The 19,367-nt window shown below is 47.6% G+C and overlaps 1 protein-coding gene across 1 annotated transcript in view; it reads right to left on the reverse strand.

Moving 5' to 3' along the window:
- Window positions 1-10,088: 10,088 nt before the first annotated feature.
- The window catches only part of Tango6 (transport and golgi organization 6 homolog), a 169,434-nt gene continuing 160,155 nt past the window's right edge, over window positions 10,089-19,367 (reverse strand). Inside the window, exon 18 of the mRNA XM_028768603.1 lies at window positions 10,089-10,521. Coding sequence (XP_028624436.1) covers window positions 10,345-10,521 — 177 coding nt within the window. The 3' untranslated portion in view covers window positions 10,089-10,344. The remainder of the gene's footprint in view (window positions 10,522-19,367) is intronic.

The raw sequence follows: 19,367 nt of genomic DNA on the forward strand, positions 1-19,367 counted from the left end.
CACACACACACACACACACACACACACACACACACACACACACACACCAATGCAGTGGCTCTCACTCCTGTCTGTTATAAATTAGATTTTTTTAAAGCCCACAGGACTTTTTTAAAAACACTAATGGCTGGAACCCATCCCAGATCAATTTTCTCCGAGCCACTGGGGTAGGCCCCAGGCTTGAATATTTTACATTTCCCAAGTGACTCTATTATGTATCCAGGGTTGAGTGCACATCCCAAGGGTTCTCCTTGGCTGAGATTATTTGCAAGGACATTTCTTGCACCAAGGAGCAAGTGAGAGGCAGTCCCTCTGGTCGTGTGCTCCAGAGCTCAAAAGAGCAGTACAGACCCCTTGTCCTCTGGCACCACCTGCCTTAGTGACAGGCACATCTTAGAACTAACTGACCTAAAAAAACAAAACCCCCAAAAATATAACAATGTGGGGGGGGGGCTGGAGAGAGATCCTCTAGAGCTCTGAGTACCTATGGTGGTTTGTGTATGCTTGGTCCAGGGAGTGGCACTATTAGGAGGTGTGACCTTGTTGGAGTAGGTGTGGCTTTGTTGGAGGAAATATGTCACTGTGGATGTGGGCTTTAAGACCGTCCCTCATCCTAGCTTCCTGCAGGCCAGTCTTCTAGTGGCCTTCAGATAAATATGTAGTGCTTTCAGCTCTTCCTGCACCATGTGTGCCTGGACACTGCTGTGCTTCCTGCTTTGATGATACTGGACTGAACCTCAGAACCAGTAAGCCAGCCCCAATTAAATGTTGTCCTTATAAGAGTTGCCTTGGTCATGGTGTCTCTTCACAGCAGTAAAACCCTAATTAAGACACCGCCCTTCCAAAGGACCTAGGTTTAATTCCCAGCACCTATGCCTGTCTGTAACTCCAGTCCAAGGGCACTGGATGCTATCTGCTGCACCAGGCATGCACATGATGCATAGACATACATGCAGCCAAAGCAACCATATATATTAAACTAATAAAAACTTAAAAATATACAAAAACCACTTAACAGTGAGTCCAGGGCCAGTAGAAAGAAAGTTATGCAAATTTGAGCTGGTGATCAGGAAAGCCAGGGAGAAACACCAGGAAAGCAGGATAACAGGGTTGGTCCCTAGGCCTCCCTGTCTCTGGGCCACCTAAAGTGGGAGTCCCAACAACCTTTTTATAGGCAAAGTGCTTCTAACAGTCAGGAAAGTAGCCAGTTTCTTCCAGGAGTGACTGGGCTGCTTAGACAACCTTTGGTAAAGTTCACGGACTACATCACAGGATATCTGTATTTTAAGGTATTCTTTGACTCAAAGGATAGGGGAAGGGTGGTCTCCAGAAGTTCACGAGGTTAAGTCCAGTGATTTACATGGGCCTGGTATTAGGCATGGGCAAGTAGCCACTTGACTGATTCGAGGGCTCGAGTTTTGTAAATCTCTGAACAAGACTTTTTGGTGGGGGTTGGGGTGGAAATCATTTCAGCCCAGTTCCTTGAATATCAGCATTACCTTTTTCTCTTTCAGATAAAAACTACCTATTTTTCCAGCTCACTCCTCTGCCCCTCTCTCATTCTGTTACTGGGTCCCATGCAGCCTGCACTGGCCTTGAACTCAATGCATAGCACAGATGACTTTGAATTAATTCCTGATCCTCCTGCCTCTTTCTCTTAAGAGCCATGCTTATAGGCCTGTACTAACACATCTGGCTCAGGCTGGCCTTCCTTTAAGACTCGTATTGTGGCTGGAGGTTTTGATGTTCTGAGTGGTGTGTGGTCCAGTGAACGTCTGCATGTTGTGTATATGCAGGAGTTCTTGCCAGAGGCTCTGAAGTGCAGAGCGGCTTTGTTCTCCAGCACCAGGTGGCTGCCTGTGCGTGTGAGGATGGGGCTGCACCCCAGAAAAGCCCCACCCAGGGCCCTGTCTGAGCCAGTGTCAGCTCCTGAGGTACACAGTGAAGATGAAGCATTTGTCATTTAATAAACCACTTAAAGGCCCAGGAGTTTTTCTAGGTCCCCAGAAGGGAGAGTTCCTGTGGCCCACAGCGTCATTGCAGACTGCCTTCTCTTAAATAACTCTGGCTACTCCAGCTTTCTGCAGCTCTGTCAGCTGGTCAGCTGTGTGGTGAATATCTGTAATCCCAGCACTTGGGAGGTGGAGCAAGTCTGAGACAGCCTGGGCTACGTGAGGCCTTGTTTCACAAGGCAACAGCAACAAAACAAAAACCAATAAATAGACAGGAATGCCACTCACCTCTCTGGATCCTATTTTCCCGTCTCCAAAAGAAAACCATCCATCCACCATATTTTCCTCTCTAAAGGAATGGCTCCTTTACAGCTACTAATGTGGATACGATCCGAGTATCTTGTAAGGAATACCAGTTAAAAACGACCCATTGTCTTGGGCTGGACAGATGGCTCAGTGGTTAAGAACAGTCACAGTTCTCGCAGAGGACCAGGGTTTAGCTCCCGCCTCAGGCAGCTCATAATGGTCTATAACCCCAGTTCTCCCTCCCCCATATTTTCTCTTTCTCCCACTTTCTTCCCCACCTTCTCCCCCTCCCCTGACAAATCCATCATCATTTTAAAAATAAATTCTGAGAACTAAGGCTCCTTATAGGAGATGGAAGGGGCAAACAACCTTCACAGAGAAACACTTGCTGTAGGTTCTTTCCCTTTTTGACACAGGGTGGCCCTGAAGTCACAGAGATCCACCTGCCTCTATGTCTGGACTGCTGGGCTTACAAGCTAGAAACACTGCCCAGTGTGCTACATTTTTCTTGGTTTGTATATTTGTAGCTTGACTCCAGAGAGGCAGTATTAACATTCTATTATCTAAGCACTCCATAAAAAATGAATAAAAGCCACCAAAGCGTGGAGGAAGGGGAATGAGAACTTTAAAAAACCCAGTCTCTATTTTCTACAAGAACTACAAGGTCAGCCAAGCGTTGGGGTGCATGCCTTTAATATTTGTACTCGGGAGGCAGAGTTATGCAGACCTCTGTGATAGGGACAGGCAGTTCTCTATGAGTTCGAGGCCAGCCTGGTCTACAGAGTGAGTTCCAGGACAGCCAGGGCTACACAGAGAAACCCTGTGTCAAGAAAACCAAAACCAAACCAAAAAACCTACAAGGTCAAAAAGTAGAGATGGTCAGCACTGGCCAGTGTTGATGTCTAAGGCTCGGTTCTCAGCTAAGACAGTTACCTAGTTTAGTTTGAGACAGGGTCTCACTGTGCCTCTAGTCATTGGCCTAAGATGGTTCTGTTTTGAATGAACTTCGGGTAAGCTGGCCTGACACAGGCTGTCCACTTAAGTAAGCAGGAAACTTTTTTTTTAAATCTCACCAACACTGAGAACAAAGAGGGACAGTGACAAAGCCTGGTGGATAAATACAAATTTTGGAACCACACTGCCCCCTCCAATACTGGTTTGCCTACTTCTTACTACCTCTGTAATCGAAGCAAGCAATTGAGCTCTTGTATGCCCTCATTTTCCCATCAGTAAAACAGAAATAATAATAATACCACCTATCTCAGGTGGATATAGTGGGACATGCCTATAACCTAACATTCAGGAGGCAGAAGCAGAAGGATCAGCCGTTAACGGCCACTTTCACCCACACAGTGAGTTTGAGGCCACCCTGAACTCCAAGAGACCCTGTCTTAAACAAACATAACCAAACAATGACAATATATACCTCACAGGCCCAGTGTGAGTGACTGTGTTAACTGCACAGAAGGGCATAAGAAACTCTATAGTGATCACTATGGTCATCGTGATTGCTACACAGATTAAGAGACACAGCTACCATCCCCACTGGGGTAACAGGCTGAACCCTGCACTGGGGAGTATGTGTGAAGTGTGAACCTTTGTGTGTGTGTGTGGGGGGGGCAGAGGTTGATGTTGGATGTTTTCCTTCATGGCTCCATGGTCAGCCCTTGGATCCTCAATACTCACGTGAGTGTCAGGTGAAGCTGAGCACAGCAGAGAACAGACCCTGGAGAAGGCCAGCTAGCTAGAGGAGTCCTGTCAGGTGAGTGCTGGGCTCACATGCACAGGCATACATGTGCACATGCACACATACACATACATATACATGAAGAAAGAGCCGAAGGAACCACATACTGGTCTGTCAATGACAGTCTTGGATTAAGTGGAGGTATTACTGTGGACAGTTTTGTTATACATACAATAAAGTTATTTCTTCTTCTTCTTCTTCTTCTTCTTCTTCTTCTTCTTCTTCTTCTTCTTCTTCCTCCTCCTCCTCCTCCTCCTCCTCCTTCTTCTTCCTCTTCTTGTTCCTTTTCTTCTTTTTCTCTTCTTCTTCTCCTCTTCCCCCTTCTTCTCCTTCATCTTCTCCTCCTCCTCTTGGACAGTCTTCCTATGTAGCCTTGGCTAGCTTGGGGCTCACTATAGAGACCAGGCTGGTCTCAGATTTAGAGAACTCTGCCTCAGTAGAGTGCTGGGATTAAAGGCCTGCGCCACCATGCCTGGCTCCACTAAATTTATAATCCACACACCATATACCCTCTGAGAGTGCACACAGAGGCAGCTAGGCATCACCTTAAAGCCTGACCCAAGTAGCACACGTCCTTCAACAAGACCACAGCTACTGATTCTTCTTAGGCAGTACCAACTGGAGAGCAAGTATTCAAACATATGACCTGTGAGGGCTGTTCTCATTCAAACCACCACAGGGTCTGCGTGTGCAACGCCTGCGTTTGCAATTCAAATATATGAGCATGATATCTTTCTTTTTCCCTCCCTCTCCATGTCGCTCCCACTAATGTCTGTCTGTCTCTCTACATGTGTTGTGGTGTGTGTGTGTGTATGTGTGTGTACTGGGGATCGAACCCAGGTTCATGCATGCCAGGCAAGCCCTCTACTACTGAGCTGAACTCCCAGTGTGAAAGGTTTTTGCTTCAGTGGAGAAGCAACTCCAGCATCCAGCAGTGTCCATGGTGTTTCATGGAGCATCTTCCAAGGTAGAAAACAGTACCTTGGCCAGGACAGACAAGGCTGGGAGCTCAGTGCCCCCAGAGCAGGGATTCTGCAACTTAGCTGTACAAACTGAAGGAAACAAAGTAAGTGATTTTGCTACTCTCTGGTCCTTGGAGACCACAGACGGTCACCTTGGGGAGGGGCAGAAAGGAATCTTTGGGATCACAGAGCTGCTGGGTCACTTAGAGGAGCTGTGGGGGGGGGGGGGGACAGGGATGACCCTCAAATGCTAAGAGGGCATAGTCCCTCCCAGGGTCTGTGAGGTCTGGCTTCCCTTTTCCCTTGCCAGTATGTGTGCAGAGCACAGCCTGAGCTGGCCAGCTGGGAAGAGGCTGCAGTACAGATGCAGACAGAGCAGAAAGACTCATTCCCAGCCCCCAAGCAAAGCAAACACTGAGCTCCGAGCAGAGTGGTGCATGCATCAGAGGTGCAGCACTCCGCAGTGAGGCTGCGCATGTGACTGCAGCACAAGCCAGCCTGCGGCAGGACACAGCCAGGACAGGCCCTCGAGGTCATGGCCTCTGCAGGGCTCTGGGAAGGCAGCCACCCAGTGAGGGAAAGGTGGTTAGCTCTCAACACACATTCAGGACTCAGCTGCCATTTCTACTCTAGAGTCATAGAAAGCCTGACTGTGGGGAAGTATGGAAGACTCGCTCTGGTTTCAGCAGGTCAATCAGATGGCTCATCCTCTCAGTTTATTCTGCAAAGCAATCAACTTTCCCGGGTCATGGCCACCCCCGACCCCTGGTGAGAGTTACAGGCAGATGGCAGCACTTCACTCAGGTGTCCTCTGAGATAAAGGGACAGGACCAGGTGGGTGGAGTACCCTGGTGGGAGGACCCTGGCAGACGCACACACTTGCTGTCCTCTTTCTGCTGTTGGACGAGCAACTGAAACCACACTGCCCAGAGATAGGTGGAGGGGTGCAGATAGAGATCTGCCTGCTGCTTTCTTGTGACTGAGGAGAAAATAGAAAAGGGGCTGTGTGGTTATATTTATTTCCAATCTTACAACACACACCACATAGCACTTTCTAGAAACAAGCTGAAAGAAGTGGAGAAATTGGTCTGTGTCTGTCTCCTTTGTTCCGTGAACACCCCGCCTGCACCCCTTCCTGCTTCCCCCTGTCGCCCCCACTTTCCTCTTCCTCTGTCTGGACCCCAGCTCTTCCTCAAACCTCCTCTCCTGGGGCTTTGTGCCTGTTCTTCCTTTTCTCCCCCGATCTTCCTCCTGTGTCATGTGGTCAGCCCTCCGTCTTTGGCTTCCACAGCTACCAGCTTCCCAGCCAGGCCACTGTACCTCAACTCCCAGAAGCCCTCACCCCAGCCACTCGACATCCTCACTCCTGACTCATTTTTCCTGCAACTTTAACTGAGAATGTTTTGTTACATTCATTTACTGGGGAGGGGCGTTCTTGTCAGGGTATGTGTGGAAGTCAGAGGCCAACCTGGGGGAATCAGGCCTTTCCTTCTACCATGTAGATCCTGAGATTTGAACTCATGTTCTCAGGCTTGGCAGTGACAGATGTGGGATGGAAGGACTAATAGGGGAAGCAGAAGAGGACTGCCCCTTGAGGGAGGACAAACGGACAGAGGTGGGACAGAGAGCTCTCAGGATCTGTTGTGCAGGCAAGCATGACTCTTCCTGCCATATGTCAGCTTTGGGGTTTGTGACATTTGTTTTCAGGGCTGGGATTGAGTGTAGGCCCTCATGAAGGCCGAGCAACATGGCTGCCTCCCATAGAGGTAGGTATATGCTCCTGCCTCTACAGTTTCCTTTGAGATCAGCCCTCACAGAGTTTCCATGAACTCACTGTAGCCCAGGCAGGCCTTGAGCTTTTCACCCTCCAGCCTCAACTCCCCAGTAGCTGGGATTATAGGTCTGTGCTACCAGGCCCAGATGGAATTCTGGACCTTTTAGAATTTATGTTTGTGCTTTTCCTATCGATTATTCTCTTTCCTTAGAGCTTCTCATTCAGAAACACAATATGCACATGAATAAATTTACAATAAAAAATATAATTGAGATAGTGTTTCCTGTTGCCCAGGTTAGCTATGTAGCTGAAGATGGCTTTGAATTTATGATCCTTTTGCCTTTATGTCCAAAGTGCTGGGATTACAGGTCTATACCAGGGTGTCTGGGGATGGAATCCAGTGCTGTGTGTCTGTTAGGCAAGCATCCCTCCAGCTGAGTGACGTCTTCAGCCCCTAGGAGTTTATTTTTTCAGATGGCATTCCATACTGTGATTTGGGCTACATGCCCAAATCTGACTTTGAACTTACTAAAAGCTGCCTGTCTCAGCCACATGAGTGCTGTGGTTATAAGTATTAACTACCATGCCTAACTTAGAAGAGTTATTTGATAGTTCTTAATAATTTGGTCATGCTTACAAGGGTTACACCAAATAATCTTCCCTTTGAATTTGATAATGAAGTCAGGAAGAAAAAATTACTCTCTCAAATTGAGCACACCAAAAAACAATAAAATCAAATACTTTAAGTCCTTTGATTAGTTCCAACTAAGAGTCAATTTACGCACAGAGATAAAGGGACCAAGGCTCTGAGGGGTGTATGCATTCAGATGGAGAAGATCCTCAAAGTCATCATGAACATCCTCAAAGTTAGAGCACACTGACGTCAATGCAGTGGGTGGTACTCAGACTGCCTAGCATACTCAACTGCATGTCTGAAGCAGGCTGTAGCTTTTAAAATGTTATTTGTCTTAGTTAGGGATTTACTGCTGTGAACAGACATCATGACCAAGACAACTCTTATAAGGACAACATGTAATTGGGGCTGGCTTACAGGTTCAGAGGTTCAGTCCATTATCATCAGGAGCATGGCAGCATCCAGTCCGGTTTGGTGCAGGTAGAGCTGAGAGTTCTACATCTTCATCTGAAGGCTGCAATGAGGAAACTGACTTCCAGGCTGCTAGGATGAGGATATTAAGCCCACACCCACAATGACACACTCACTCCAACAAGGCCACACCTCCCAACAGTGCCACTCTCTTGGCCAAGCATGTACAAACTATCACAATATTATATATAATTTTAAAATTACTTTTAATTACATGTGTGTCTGTGTATTTGTGGGGGTATGTACAAGTGAGTGCTGGTGCTCCCAAGAAGCCAGAGACGTCAATCTTCTGGAGTTGGAGTCACAGGCCATTGAGAGTGCCTCATGTGGGTGCTGGGAACCAAACTTGGGTCCTCCGAAAGATCAGTATGCACTCTTAACTGGCGAGCCATCTCTCCAGCCTTAGGTCATATGTATTCTAAAGGCTAAGAAACACTGTCTTAAGAAGCTCCAACCCTGCTGGGCTGTGGTGGCACATGCCTTTAATCCCAGCACTTGGGAGGCAGAGGCAGGTGCATTTCTGAGTTCAAGGCCAGCCTGGTATACAGAGGTGGGTTCCAGGACAGCCAGGGCTACAAAGAGAAACCCTGTCTCAAAAAAACCTTAAAAAGAAGAAGAAGAAGGAGGAGGAAGAGGAGGAGGAGGAGGAGGAGGAGGAGGAGGAGGAGAAGCAGCAGCAGCTCCAACCCTGACTTTATAGACATTCTTGATTTGAAAAATATAAACTAATACTGCTACAATAGCTGAACAGAAATATTTCTTCAAAACATCCAAGGACCTTTGTTCTATTTTTTCGTGACAGGGTTTCTCTGTGTAGCTCTGGCTGTCCTGAACTCACTCGGTAGATCAGGCTGGCCTTGAACTCAGAAATCCACCTGCCTCTGCCTCCCAAGTGCTGGGATCAAAGGTGTGTGCCACCACAGACAACAGCCTTGTTTGATCCTTTGCTTGATATACTGCCTGTGGTTTGTATCAGTGACTGGCACCTTTCTGGGGATGCCTATGAGGAAAGCTGAGCTGAGAAGTCTGTGTAATCTGGCTGGCTTTTAACAGGCAAGAGCACCTTAATGTCAGCACCTTAGTCCCTTGCATTGTCACAGTTTGATTTCTGCTTCCTTTAGATCAGGACACCCCAGAAAGTGGAGAGAAAGTACCGTGACAAAGCTCCATGCTTAGCTCTGCCCTGCTGAGGAGCAGTGAGTGCCAAATTCATCTTATAAAGGTGTAGGCAACACAGCCTGTTCCTTCCATTTCTTTTGTGTGTCCATGTCGGTGACTCTGCACACACACTATGCATGTGTGTATATGTTTGTGTGTGTGTGTATGTTCATGTGGGTATACACACTATGAGTATGTGTGTGTGTAGGCCAGAGGACAACTTTGGGTGCTGTTTCCCAGGAGAGAGAGGGAGAGGGAGAGAGAGGGAGAGGGAGAGAGAGAAAGGGGTGGGGGAGTGTGTCTCTTGTTGGCTTAGAGCCCTCGGAGTAGATTAGATTGGCTGGCCAGTGAGCCTTCAAGATGCACCTGTCTCTGCACCCTCCTCTGGCCCCTAGGATTGCAGGCACATGCTGCCAGAAGCAGTGTTTTCATGTGGGTACAGAGGATGGAGTGGAGGTCCTCATGTTTCTATGGGAAGTACTTTAGGACTGAGGTATCGCCATATCTCCCCAGTCTCCATCTTTTTTTTTCTTTTTTGTTATTTGCAATGAAAACACCACAATACATAAATACAAGAGTGGGTGACCACAGTGCTAAATCTAAAATTGTTGCAGTGAGCTGGCGGCAGGCCACCCATGTACAGCGTATGCTCTGCCTGCCTCTCTCAGACCACTCCATGGTCTCAGCATCACCCTGCAGAGGACTGAATGACAGCTCCAAGTAAAAACAGAGGCAGCAGGAAAAAAAAAATGCCCCAGAGGACACACAGGGCTGACTCTTCCTCTGCAAGAGTCAACCAGCTCAGTGACCACATTCACACGGGCTGATCATTCCAGCCAAGGTCATGTTATTCTTTTGTACTCTGTATGTTTAAGCAGTGCTTCCTTCCCCTCCCCACAGCTGCACACCCAGCTGATGGCTTGCCTGCTCCTCATCGAAGGCAGAATCATCTCACTATGAAAGAATAGCAACATGGGACCTGGGCGGGGGTGGGGTGGGAGGCAGCTTCTCCAGCTGGAAGAAAATGCTCCACAGTTAGATACACATCTCCTCTAAATGGCTCAGGACAATGAAGAGCGTACTGATTAGATGGAATTCATCCTTGTAACTGCACGTGCTTTGGGCCAGATGCAGAATGATCAAATGGATGCTCTAGAAAGGTAGCCCTGAACACCCAAGTAGCCAGCACCATTCAGATACCTTAGGGTTATGGCAGACCTTAGGTCTGGACCAAGGAGGCAGTGGAGACAGCCGCTGAGAGGTGTGGGGCCACTGCTTTGGCTGCTTGGTTCCTCCCCCACCCTCTCACTCCCGCTGTCTTCCATGGTCTGTGAACAGGTCTATGGCAGGACCACGATCTTCTTCTCCAGCTTCTGGGGTGGGAACAGGAAGTTCCTCATGATCTCATCCAGCTCCTCCAGGGCCAGCTGGGCATGCAGCTTGGCGACACCATCGGGTTCCAAACGCACCACATGCTTCAGCAGGTGATAGAGATCCTTGAGGACATCGCTCAGCACCTGGACAGAGACAGGGTCATGACCACAGGTCTCCTGGGAAGCAGCCTCTGGCTCTCTTGTGAAGACAATGCAGGGACCCTCCAACCTGGAGGAGGGAGCTGGCAGTGCCCCACATAAGAGTCCTTTGTGGCTGATTCCCCGCAACACCTCACTGTGGATTTTTGGCACGCCTCATTATTTTCAGACCTGAGTATAGCTCCTAGACTCTCCCCCTTCAGTCAAAGGACAGCAGAGGCCTCAGGACAAAGACAGCTGAGACTGCCTGGGTATAGATGCTTCTAGAGCAACTGGCTGCCCACATCTCCCTCAGGGCCTCTGTGTGTATGTATAGCACACATATAGGACTCGGCTCTCCCTCTGCAATGTAGATCCTGAGGTAGAACTAAGGTCAAAGGCTTGATGGCAACAGCCTTTACCACGGACCCAGCTCACCATCTTCTGAGATACAGACTGGCTATAAACCTGGGATCCCCATGCCTCATCCTTCTGAGGGATAGAGATATGTTTGGTTCTAGTTTAAGATTTTTGTTAAGGCATAGACCTTTAATCCCAGCACTCAGAAGACAGAAGCTGGCAGATCTCTGTGAGTTCAAGGCCAGCCTTGTCTCTATAGTAAGTTCCAGAATAGTCAAGGCTACACCTAGAACCAGCCCTGAAAAGAATTACAGGAAAGCAGGGAAGAGCAGATAAGTCCGTGTGAGTGTAAAACAGAATGTGGCCGGGCGGTGGTGGCGCACGCCTTTAATCCCAGCACTTGGGAGGCAGAGGCAGGTGGATTTCTGAGTTTGAGGCCAGCCTGGTCTACAGAGTGAGTTCCAGGACAGCCAGGGCTACACAGAGAAACCCTGTCTCAAAAAAACAAAAAACAAACAAACAAACAAACAAAAAAACAGAATGTGGCTTAGCATGGTGACACCTGGCTCTGATCTCTACTCCTGGAAGGTAGCAGCAGAAGGATCAGCAGTTCAAAGCTGGCCTCACCTACAATAGAGGACTCAGTGCCAGCCTGGGATATGAGACCCTGTTTCAAAATAAAGCAAAAAAAAAAAAAAAGCCCCAAACAACAATAAAACAAATAAAAAAAGAACTAAACCAAAACAGAACACATTTAAGGCCCTAAGCGCAGAGCAGAGCAGAGCAGAGCAGAGGGCAGAGGGCAGAGGGCAGAGGGCAGAGGGCAGAGGGCAGAGGGCAGAGGGCAGAGGAAAAGGAGTTCTATTTTAGGTATAGTGAACTGCAGAAATGACCAGAAACATTGGGCAACAAACACATGGTCTGGCCCAGACTCTCCCAGGCATCTCAGCCCCAGACAAACCCCAGTGTGCTGTTTTGTGTCTTGGACTTGCTATGAGAAATCAGAACCCCTCTAACTTGAGGTTCTTGGTCATCATGGCACCGGGGATGGGTGGGACAAGGTAGAGAACAGGGTTCCCCTAAAAGCCGTGGGCCCTGCCTTCCCTCATCGGGCCTCGCCAGGCTGCCTGCACTCTGGCTCTGTGGACCTTTTCTCTCAGCAGAGCTCCACCCCTGTGAAGCTGTGAGGCTACTCATGTCCTGTTTATCCTATATCCACTGCCAAGATACCGCTTCCGAGGGCTTTTCTCTCTAACGCTCATCCTCAAATTCTGTTTGCAGCCCTTATCACAATTATAATTTAAATATTTGTTGTGATTTTGTTTTTCATTCATGTTGGGAATTGATAATTGAAAATGTTTTCCTCATTAGATCATAAACACTACTGATGCCAGGGCCATGTCTTGCTTTCTTCTACTGCGGGCCAGGACTTCACAAAATAACTGGCATCTGGCAGATGATGTAACACATTTGTGATGGAACGAAGGCATACATGCCACTCCTGGCCAGCCTCGTGACTCTGAGAACATCAGTACCAGATAACCAGTCTAGTTCCCCAAGCCTGTGACCTGCTTTAATGACCTATTATTGAAATATTAAAATTATTAACCATTTGTATTGGATTTATGGCTTGTAAGTGACATGTAGTGAAAGAGTGGGGCAGGGATGTGAGCAGAGGAGATGCGCGCTGTCCCACACAAGTGACCTTGACTGTGCTGATTATGTGCCATGAACACAAGACTCTGACAGACTTTCAGTGAGTGGGAGATCAGTAATCCCAGCCAGAAGCAGGTCCATGTGTCTGTTACTCTTACAACTGAGCAAATGGAGGCACTGACAGCCCGGAGAGTCCCACCAGTCCACTGCAGCTAGAACCTGTGCCCACCACACAGCTCCACTGCAGCTAGAACCTGTGCCCACCACACAGCTCCACTGCAGCTAGAACCTGTGCCCACCACACAGCTCCACTGCAGCTAGAACCTGTGCCCACCACACAAGACAGTAATGGCTGTCTCAGAAAGGCAGATGGCAAGGGAACTCTATGTAACACCCTCTCCCACTCATCCACTCTTTGTTTTGGCCTAACATTTACCTAGAGACATTGACACAGAAGGGAGCAGGCCACCCTGTTGCCCTTGCTTCCCCGGCCCCAGCCTAATGGCGATGCAGGCTGACAGCAGGCGTGTGAGTAAGGAAGGACATAGTTGTGCTCGTTTTTGCATGTTCTTCCAGTTTTCAATGACGGAAATGCACATGCACGTGCAAGATGCGGGGGGTACACACTGTAATTCTGGTGATTCTGTGTATGAGTTAAATACTCTTCTATTTGCATTTCAGATTGACACCGCACAGAGTAAAGATGAGCTGTAAAAAGCATGCAATTATTTCGCACGTCAGTTTCTCCTTAGAGCAACCTGAATGGCAATCAGTAACCACCTGGACAAGTAAATGGAGATTCTGGGGGAGAAGGGAAAACTGCATCTTATTATGATTAATGCCACTTCCTCTCTCTTTTGGGGGGGTGGTTTTTTGAGACACAGTTTTTCTGTGTATCCTTGGCTGTTCTAGAACTTGAACTCACTCTATAGACCAGGCTGGTCTTGAACTCATAGAGATCTACCTACCTCTGCCTCCCAAGTGCTGAGATTAAAGGCATGCTCCACCACTGCCTGGGCCCTCTTTTTAAAACTGTTTTTAAGGGTGCATTTATCCTATGTGTATGAGTGCTTTGCTTGCATGGATGTCTGTGCATCATGTGCATCCTAGGACTGGACTTATGGACAGTTGTGAGCTGCTCTGTGCATGCTAGGAATTGAACCTATGTCTTCTGAAAAAGCAACAAGTGCTCTAAACCGCTGGGCCGTCTCTCTCCTCCCTAACCTCCCCTTTAATGGGGGCCTTATGCTTTTGTTTTGCATGGGAACACAGTTTTACACAATGAGTTCTACCATGTCTGTTCCTTTTCCAAATGTTGCTCCAGTAAGTCCTGAGCCTATGAGCTGAACTTGCTAAGATGCTGTAAGGCATGTCCTGGGCTTTCTCAAAGAGCAACTAGACACACCAGGAAGAAGGCAAGCATCCAGCCCTAACTAGCCCTGGCCACACTCTGCTAACCTGTCTTCACCTTTTTTTGGCAGAGTGAAAATGAGATGATTCCAGAAAAGAGGAGGACTGCACAGCTCCTGCCCCACGGTTACCATTCATTCTGTCATTATGAAGGGTCTGCGTGGTACCCAGGCCATGTACTGGTGCTAAAGAGATGGATAATGAACTGGCTCCTCTGGCAGCCAAAGCCCAGAGGAGAGGGAGGCACGGGCCACACAGTGAGGTCCCTACAGAGAGGTAAACGGTGTGCCTGATTATCAGGATCAAAGGAAGTCATCTGCCTTTGGGGTGGGAGGGAGACCAGCTATAACACTCTGCTGGTGCATGGGGCATCACTGTGACACATATTGGGTGGCATCAAGGAATGGCTTTGGGATCCATTAGCAAGTCCCCTTGACATCTAGCCACTTGAGATAAAGTAGTTTCTAAGCAAAAGTAATTTAAAATGTTGTATTTATAATAAAATTATATTTATTTAGTATTTGTATATGTATGTGAATGCACATGTGCTGTGACTCACACGAGTGTGTAAGGATGTGAATCAGTTGTCTTCTTCTACCATGTGGGTCCCAGGAATTGAACTCCAGTCGTCAGGTTTGGCAGCAAGTGCCTCTATCCACTGAGCTAGCTTGCTGTCCTCGGCTTCCGACTCTCTAGGTAGCCAAGGATGACTTTGAACTCCTTCCTGCCTTCTTCCAGAGGCCAAGAGTACAGATGCGTGCACCTTGTCAGTTTTCAGCCATGCAGGAACTGAACCCAGGGCTAGGCAAGTGCTCTGCCAGCTGAGCTACATCCAGAGCCCTAAGAAACTTCTTTCTCCTAGAGACACCCACCACTCAAAGAAAGGCAGCTTCACCTCTTTAACTGGGGTGAGTCTGAGGCATTCTGCTCTTCCAGGGGCCGGGGGAGGAATTTCCCCTGGGCACTGTTATGTCCTTAAACAACAGTAGTGCTTCTGCAGACACACGGTATACATGGCACCCTTGAGGGGTCTGAGCTCCTGTTATAGGCTCTGGACCTTGTTTAGGTGAGTGAGTGTTAAGCAAAGCCTTCTTCTTAATTAATGGGTCCATCTTAGCGACCCACCCTCCTGTGCTGCTTTCCAGTCCTACACTTCATGGGACTTCCTCTGAACTTCCCAAGGACCAAAGCTTCCTGCCAGCCAACAATTGTCCCCAGATCCTAAGGATCGGGCTGAATACAGGGAAAGTTCAAAGGTAACATTATTCACAGGACCCTCTGAGGTGGGCAGGATACAAGCAATCCTGTGGGGGGAACTTCTCACTTCAACACCCTGCCATCTACATACACACACACACACACACACACACACACACACACACACCTGCCATCTACACACACACCGCACACACCTGCCATCTATGCATATACACAAAACACACTTGCCATGTACACACCCCAAACCTACCATTTACACACACACCTGTCATCTACACACACACAACACACATACACACACACACACACACACACACACACAATCAAGCCCCAAAACTCCAGGGAGAGGAAAGGGGCATGGGTATAGTGGGGAGGTGCTTCATCTCATTCAGAAGGACTCAGGGCAGTAGGTGGCTGCCAGTAGCATTGGACAGAGGGAGAAGCTCTTTGTGATTTCCGGGGTGTTTCCTTGTTGGCGTTGGAATCTCACATAGGCATTGGACCTAATGCTAACCATGTCCTCTACACTGAGCTGTACACCACTCCCGCCCCCCAGCCCCTAGGTCAGGAGAGCTTAAAGAAGAACCAGCTTCCTTGTCTGAATCCTCCTTGGAAGGGCTGGAGTTGAGGTATCTCACCAGCAGTCAGTGGAGACTGGGTGCCACACACAGTCATTTTCCTACCCCTCCTGTTGGCCAGCTTGGGGGTTTCAGTGACAAGGGCAATGTTTGGGGTTGGCGTGGCTGATACACAGAAGGCTTACTAAAAAGAACAGCGTGAGCAGAACTGCCTTGGGCACACAGGTGCGCTTTCAAATGGAAAAGCAGAAAAAACAGCCATGGACTCTTTCCGGAAGCTCAGAACATTCCTGCAAAGCTGTATCTTTGAGTTAAGATCAAAAGAAGAAGTAAATGGCAGGTATTCTTGTTAGATCCTAAATATGTTTATTTATGTGGTTATAAAAACCACATAACCACAAGTCAGAATATTTGGAAACTACAGGAAGAAAAAAAGAGCGTCTTTAGCCAGACTACCTTTCTAATGCAAGTTAGTGAGGGAGCTCAGAAGTGAGCAGACAGACAGACAGACAGACACACACACACACACACACACACACACACACACACACACACATTTTTATTATTTGAGACAGAGTCTCAATATGTTAGCTCTGGCTAGCCTGGCACTTGCTATGTAGACCAGGCTGGCCTTAAATTCTTTGAGATGTGCTTATCTCTGCCTCCCCAGTGTTAGGAATAAAGGTTGTGTGCCACCATGTCCATAGAGATTTACACACACACACACACACACACACACACACACACACACGTGCGCACTCTATAAATATAAGATTTATTTTAATGTACATATGATTTATTTGTATGGGTATTTTGTCTCATGTATGGCTGTGCACTGCACATTGGCAGTGCCCTTAGAAGCCAGAATCCCTGGAACCGAATCTTCAGACAGAGTTGTGAGCTGCCGTGTGGATGATGGGAGGGAGCTGAACCTGGGTCCTCTGAAGGACAGCCAGTGCTCTTAGCCCCCAGTCATCTCTCTAGTCCTTGCTTTAATTTTTAAAATTATTTTAAACATAAGGAAGAAGCAGAAAGACAAGATGTCAATTTTTTCATCCACATGCAGTGTGTATATCATGTGAAGTCCGAGGAGCTCTGTGGGGAGAGCATCAGAGAAATGAGAGTAGGGCATGAATAAAGAAAGATCACGGAGGCTGGAGGATTGCCATGAGAGTGATAAGAGTACTACAGCTTTTGTACAGGACAGAGATCGATTCCCAGCAGCCACCTGGTGGCTGACAACCAACTGTAACCCCATCGGTTCTAGAACATACAATCCCTCTTCTGTGGTACACAGACATACATGCAGCAAAACATTCATACACAGTGAGTCCGAGGCCAACGTGGGTGACATCTAAAACAAAAACCAAAAAGATAATTTTTTCTTTTGTGTGTCACATGTTTCCTGTATGTACACATACATGTGGCGGTCAGAGGAAAACCTTGTGTGGCATTCATCAGGAGTTGCTTGCCTTTTTGTGCAAGGCAGAGCTTGGAGATCACTAAACAGGCTAGGCTGCCTAGCCAGTGAGGCCCAAGGACTGCCTGTCCCCACCTTCCCAGTAAAGGTATTATGACCACACACACTGTACCAGCTTTTCTGGTGCAGGTTCTAGTGTTTGGACTCAGGTTTTTACCTACTGAGCTATCTCTGCAGCCCAAGGGAAATTTTTAAAAAACAAAACAACCAAGCTTTTTTCTTTACTCTTTATGTCTATGTATGTGCCCCTGCATGAGTTTGTTTTTGTGCACCACGTGTGTGCAGGTGGCCCTGGAAGCCAGAGGGTATCGGATCCCCTGGAACGAGAGTTACAGGCACCTGGGAGTGCTGGTAACCATTTCTTTATCCCAAGGGGGAAAATTTTTTTAAAATGACTTTAACAGATAAGAATTAACTGTAAGGTGATTTACCGATGGAACTGGGCCGAGTGAAGTGACTGCTGCATCGTTACTATGTGGGATCAGGAAAACACAACGGGGGCTGAGGATACATCAGGGCACAGTGGAGCACACGATTATCTCAGCACTTGGGCGGGGGTAAAAACAGGAAGGTTATCTTATGCTATGGAGCAAGCCTGGGGCTAGCCTTGGATAAGTATAACCCTGTCTCAAGCAAACAAAATAATATAAATGGTCACAGTCAAGACATTTACAGAAAGGAGGACTCAAGAGATACGGCAGCAGAGGCCCTTCATCTCTAATTTTTCTCTTCCTGCCCCCTTCTTCTGTCTTCGGATCAAACCAGGGGTCTTGCACATGCAAGTACTCTACCATATGTTTAATCTTTTAAGGTTTATTGGACAGTAGGTTGTTGTGGCGGTTTGAACAGGTTTGGCCCCCACAGACTCGGGTATTTGAATACTTGGTCCATATGGAGTGGCATGACTAGGAGGTGTGGCCTTATTGGAGGAAGTGTATCATTGTGGAGGTGGGGCTTTAAGGTCTTAAATGTTCAAACTACTCCCAGTGTGAAAAAAAATCCAGTCTCCTCCTGGCTGCCTTCATATCAAGAGATAGAACTCTTGGCTTGTCCAGCACCATGTCTGCCTGGACACTGCCATTCTTTCTATCATGTTGATAACGGACTAAACCTTTGAAACTGTAAACTAGCCCCAATTAAATATTGTCCTTTATAAGACCTGCTTTGGTCATGGTGTCTCTTCACAGCAATGGAAACCCTAACTAAGACAGTTAAGTACATAAGGATACAAAGTTAAATGCTTAGAGTCAGGTGCAGAAGCTTCTAACTGTGATCAGAACTCTAAGGCATTTCAGGTTAAAGGCTAACTTGAGCTACATAGTATGACACTTTCTCAAAATAACAATAAAGAAAGGAAGAGAGGAAAAGAGGGATGAAAAGAAGAGGAGGGGGAGGGGGAGAGAAAGAAGGAAGGAAGGGACAAGCAGGCTAAATGTCTGTGTAGCATATACCAATAGTATTTATACATTCAATTCTCTTTAGAGCCAACAGATGAGAGAAAAAGGAGCCAAAGGAAGGGAAATCACTGACTGATGTGCTTCCCTTTGTGACTAAGAGATAAAGGAAGCCTGGGCACAGAGAACAGCCCAGGAGTGAGACACTGAAATATTGGCAGGGAGGGGAAGGAGGTGGCAGAGACGGTGGCTGGACTGCGCCGGCAGATACAGGACTTCTTTAGATGAAGCCTAGAAGAGGGAAAAGCCCAGAATCCAACCTTTTCTGTTTAAATACACGCTGGGAGAAATATTAAGTATGGCATAAATGCATCTAACAACATCCAACTTTTTATAGTTTTTTGAGACAAGCTCTTACTGTGTTGCCCAGGATGGTCTTGTGTTCTAGGGCTTAAGCAATCATCTTGTCTCAGTGTTCCCTGAGACTGGGACCACAGGCATTTTTTTATCTAGTATCTATGACCCTCATTCCATGTCACCTGTGTGTGAGCTGGACTAGAGGGTACACTTGGAATCCTATTACTAGGGAGAGGTTGATGCAGAAGGATTGAGAACACGGAGCTTTAGGCCACATAGGAAGTAGGAAGCCTGTCTGGGTGACTGTGTGAGGCCTTGTCCTCTTACTCTCCAAGAGAGAAAACACCATGTGGGAACTGTGGCTGGGGAAGCAAGAGCCAACAGACGAGACTAGTTAAA

Source organism: Grammomys surdaster, unplaced genomic scaffold, assembly GCF_004785775.1.
Source record: "Grammomys surdaster isolate TR1022 unplaced genomic scaffold, NIH_TR_1.0 187, whole genome shotgun sequence".
Classification (NCBI taxonomy): Eukaryota; Metazoa; Chordata; class Mammalia; order Rodentia; family Muridae; genus Grammomys; species Grammomys surdaster.